The sequence below is a fragment of the Salvelinus sp. IW2-2015 genome, linkage group LG19 (genome assembly GCF_002910315.2).
Source record: "Salvelinus sp. IW2-2015 linkage group LG19, ASM291031v2, whole genome shotgun sequence".
In the NCBI taxonomy this organism is placed as follows: Eukaryota; Metazoa; Chordata; class Actinopteri; order Salmoniformes; family Salmonidae; genus Salvelinus; species Salvelinus sp. IW2-2015.
In genome coordinates, this window is record NC_036859.1 from 21,715,795 (window position 1) to 21,719,300 (window position 3,506).

Sequence of the window (3,506 nt, forward strand, 5' to 3'; positions counted from 1 at the left end):
TTTGCAATTGTACAAGTTGTACTTCACAAATCATAATGACAAAATAAACTTGGCTTTGTAAAAATGTAATATCATGACAGCTTTATCTGCAGTAAAACTTACTGAAAAGAATGAGTGTTATATGCCCCATACAACCTTTCTTCTATTTAATTAAGCCCAACATGCTATGGCTTTTACTAAATAATATTTGTATATTTTGTAAGACTTTAAAAATGCATTTCGCTAATTCAGACACTGGCATTTGGTGACAATACAGGACATGTAAAATAGTAGTTAGCCTACCTCAACACTTCACCCTATTGGTCGACAGGTGAGACACCCCCGCAAAGTCCTCCCAGTACTGGGCTATAACAAGCTGGCCCTAGTCATCAGGACTTACATCGTTTGACTTGGATCGCAACCCATCGTATCGTTAGGTGTTTTGGGGGTAAATCTGACAGTTTCGTTTGGCTTACTGAATTTGGACAGGAGTAAAAGATTGAATATAATAACATTTTGMAATGGCTCTCGCTGATGCGATGCTGCAGTCGATTACTACGTTTTCCAGCAGTCCGACTATGGAGGAGAAGCAGTCTGCAATTTTCCATGTAAGTGTAATTTTGTCTATGTCATTTCTTCAGCTGAAATTTGCTGAACATTTTTATGTAATTTGGACGATATGTATAGCCTAGTACACAAATAAAAATATACAACTGTTTCGGAAAGAGGTTCTTGACTGAAACTATGTTTGAATGCCAATTTCGTTTTATTTGCATTATAGGACTGGAAAGTTGATGGTGTCCATACCAGCGCAACAGGTGACGATTTGAAATCCCAGATCGAAGTGGAGTTCAGTATTGTTGAATCACCTGCGGTGACCAGAGATGAAGACGATCTGGGGAAATTCTTGGATTTGGAGTTCATTTTATCCAACACCATTGGATCTGAAAGTGGAACCAATAACAACTTATCTTCTCAGCAGGCGTACTCCTACTCACTGCCTGAGTCCCCGGAAAGCTGCAGCACAGGGCATGACAGTGACGGCTCTCAATTTACACCCAACGCATACGGCAGCAGCAATTTCAACACAAGTCCCGGACACAGTCTGGTAGCCGAGCTGCTGACCCCCGAGATTAACTATCATAGCGACTCACTGCTAGACTACAGCCTGAAACAGCCTGCCACGGACAGGCCGGAGTATACTGAACTGCGTGCCTTGAACACAGCCACTGCCACTGCAGTGCACTTTCAACTGACTAACTCTCATCCCATGGGATATAAAATAAAGACAGAAAACACTGAGCAGTCGTGCATGATGGCAGGTGACTTCATGGGGCACACGTATGAACAGAAACACATGCGTTCCATGCACACAGCGTTCGCGCACCATCAACATACTGCTCACGGGTTTGCATCTCACGACATGCAACAGAGTGTGTCCCGAGACGGGATGGGACGCAAAGACTGTCACTTGGCAGAGATTAGCTCTCATCACCAGCATTCTCACATGGCACACCCGCAACAGTATGCCCCATATCCACCACAGTACGCCCATCACCAAGGTGAGCAACAGTACGGGATGTTTAGAGAGCCCATGCGGGTGCACCATCCGTCCATGCCGGGGGTGATATTGACACCACCATCATCGCCACTTTTGGAGTTCTACGCACCAGAAGATAGCAAACCCAAACGGGGCCGCAGGTCTTGGGCGAGAAAACGCACCGCGACGCACAGCTGTGAATTCCCTGGATGTGGGAAGACTTACACCAAGAGTTCCCACCTAAAGGCTCACATGCGAACACACACAGGTAATTATATTTTTCATTTTATATTTTTTTGTTGATATCTGCTATGATGTAAAAAAAAAAAAATGTTAGCCACGTTTTTCTAATGATTTCACCCACAAAATGTAGCCTAACTGTATTTTCTTTGTTATCCATAGGCGAGAAACCATACCATTGCAATTGGGAAGGCTGCGGGTGGAAATTCGCGAGGTCTGACGAGCTGACGCGTCATTATAGAAAGCACACGGGTCACAGGCCTTTCCAGTGCCACTTGTGCGAGAGGGCATTCTCGCGCTCAGATCACCTTGCGCTGCACATGAAGAGGCACATGTAAACAGAGAAAGTTGGATCTGACTTCCAACGTTCTATTTTTGTATCATGGCGCATGACATGACATGTAAATGCTTGTACATATTATCATTGTATTCTAAATTATGGTAGTACAGTATTTAATTAAGGAAAAGGAGAGCCTTTCGTGCTTGCTCTTCTATTTATGAGTGTTGGTGACTGCTGATGGTTGCTATTTTGGCTTTTGAATTAAAACACTGAACAAGGGCAGGACCCAATATGTCTTTACATACTGTACATGTTAATGCCCATCTATCACTTATGCCTACTGCATCATTTTGATACTTTCACATCAGGTCAGGGTTTTTCCTTTTTTGTTGTTTATTATAAGAAACACCATTATTTTTTCTATGGTTTTCTATTGTTTTTACAATAAAATGATGTACATTTAAAAACTGATAGTTTTTTTCTATTTAATAGTTTGAATGCTTATTATGCTTCTCAAAGTGCTCTTAACTAAATCAGGCACTAAACATTGCTTTTCAATGTTTTATACATTTTGTTTAAATAATTATGCTAAAGTTGTATGGAAATATTGTCCGAAAACTGTACTAGATATACTTGAAGTTCTGGGCAAAATATTTTTTAAAGTATACTTGTAAATGCAATGCATTTTTATTCTTGGACAGCATCAAATTGTTTTTTACTCTGTAAGAGCAATACCTCTTAATTCGGATACTTTAAACTGCATCAAAGCAAATATAGTTTTGTAAAATCACCAAGACAAAGTGTTAAAAGAGCTCTGTGTTTTATGAAAATAAAATGATATGGAAATATATAATTGTTTTTCCTTTTTCATTTAACATGAATAGTGTTCACATTACAGTATCCAACAAAGGTCTGGCCCAGAAATTGATCTAGTATGAGTTCTAACATCCTTTTTGTAATAGTAACATGTAACACTTTTATTGACGCTTCCTAAGACGTGGTGGCCTAAGGAAATACTACAGAATGTGGCCTATACCGTAGATCTAAATATGTATCATTTACACCACAGACAGATTTGCATAGGCATAAAAGTTGTCCCAATGTAGTTGTCCCAGTTAGATTTGGGTATGTCATTTTAGGCGAAAATTGAAAAAAACGGTCCGATCCTTAACACATGGGTATTGTTTTCTATTTTTCTCACATATTTGAATTCAAAATGAGGAAACCAAAATATATGTGGCTCTTTAGACTGATATCTTACAATCTTAGAAAAACAAGTGCCATCTAGAACCTAAAACGGTTCTTCTGCTGTCCCCATAGGAAAACCCTTTGAAGAACCCTTTTTCGTTCCAAGTAGAACCCTTTTGGGTTCCACGTAGAACCCTCTGTGGAAAGGGTTCTACATGCGACCCAAAAGAGTTGTACCTGAAAGCAAAAAGAGTTTTACTTGGAACCAAAAAGGGTTCA

The 3,506-nt window shown here is 40.1% G+C and overlaps 1 protein-coding gene across 2 annotated transcripts; it reads left to right on the forward strand.

Annotated features, from left to right (window-relative positions):
- The first annotated feature begins 375 nt into the window (after positions 1-375).
- Positions 376-2,506, forward strand: LOC111979642 (Krueppel-like factor 4). Of its 2 annotated transcripts, XM_024010250.2 has the most exons (4): positions 376-587; positions 761-797; positions 959-1,787; positions 1,922-2,506. In XM_024010250.2, exons 1-4 carry the CDS (start codon positions 514-516, stop codon positions 2,095-2,097), a joined length of 1,116 nt encoding a protein of 371 aa, XP_023866018.1. In that variant the 5' UTR covers positions 376-513; the 3' UTR covers positions 2,098-2,506. The 2 variants fall into 2 exon arrangements, with proteins under 2 accessions (XP_023866018.1, XP_023866017.1); XM_024010249.2 differs by having other exon boundaries at positions 379-587; positions 761-1,787.
- Positions 2,507-3,506: the final 1,000 nt, after the last annotated feature.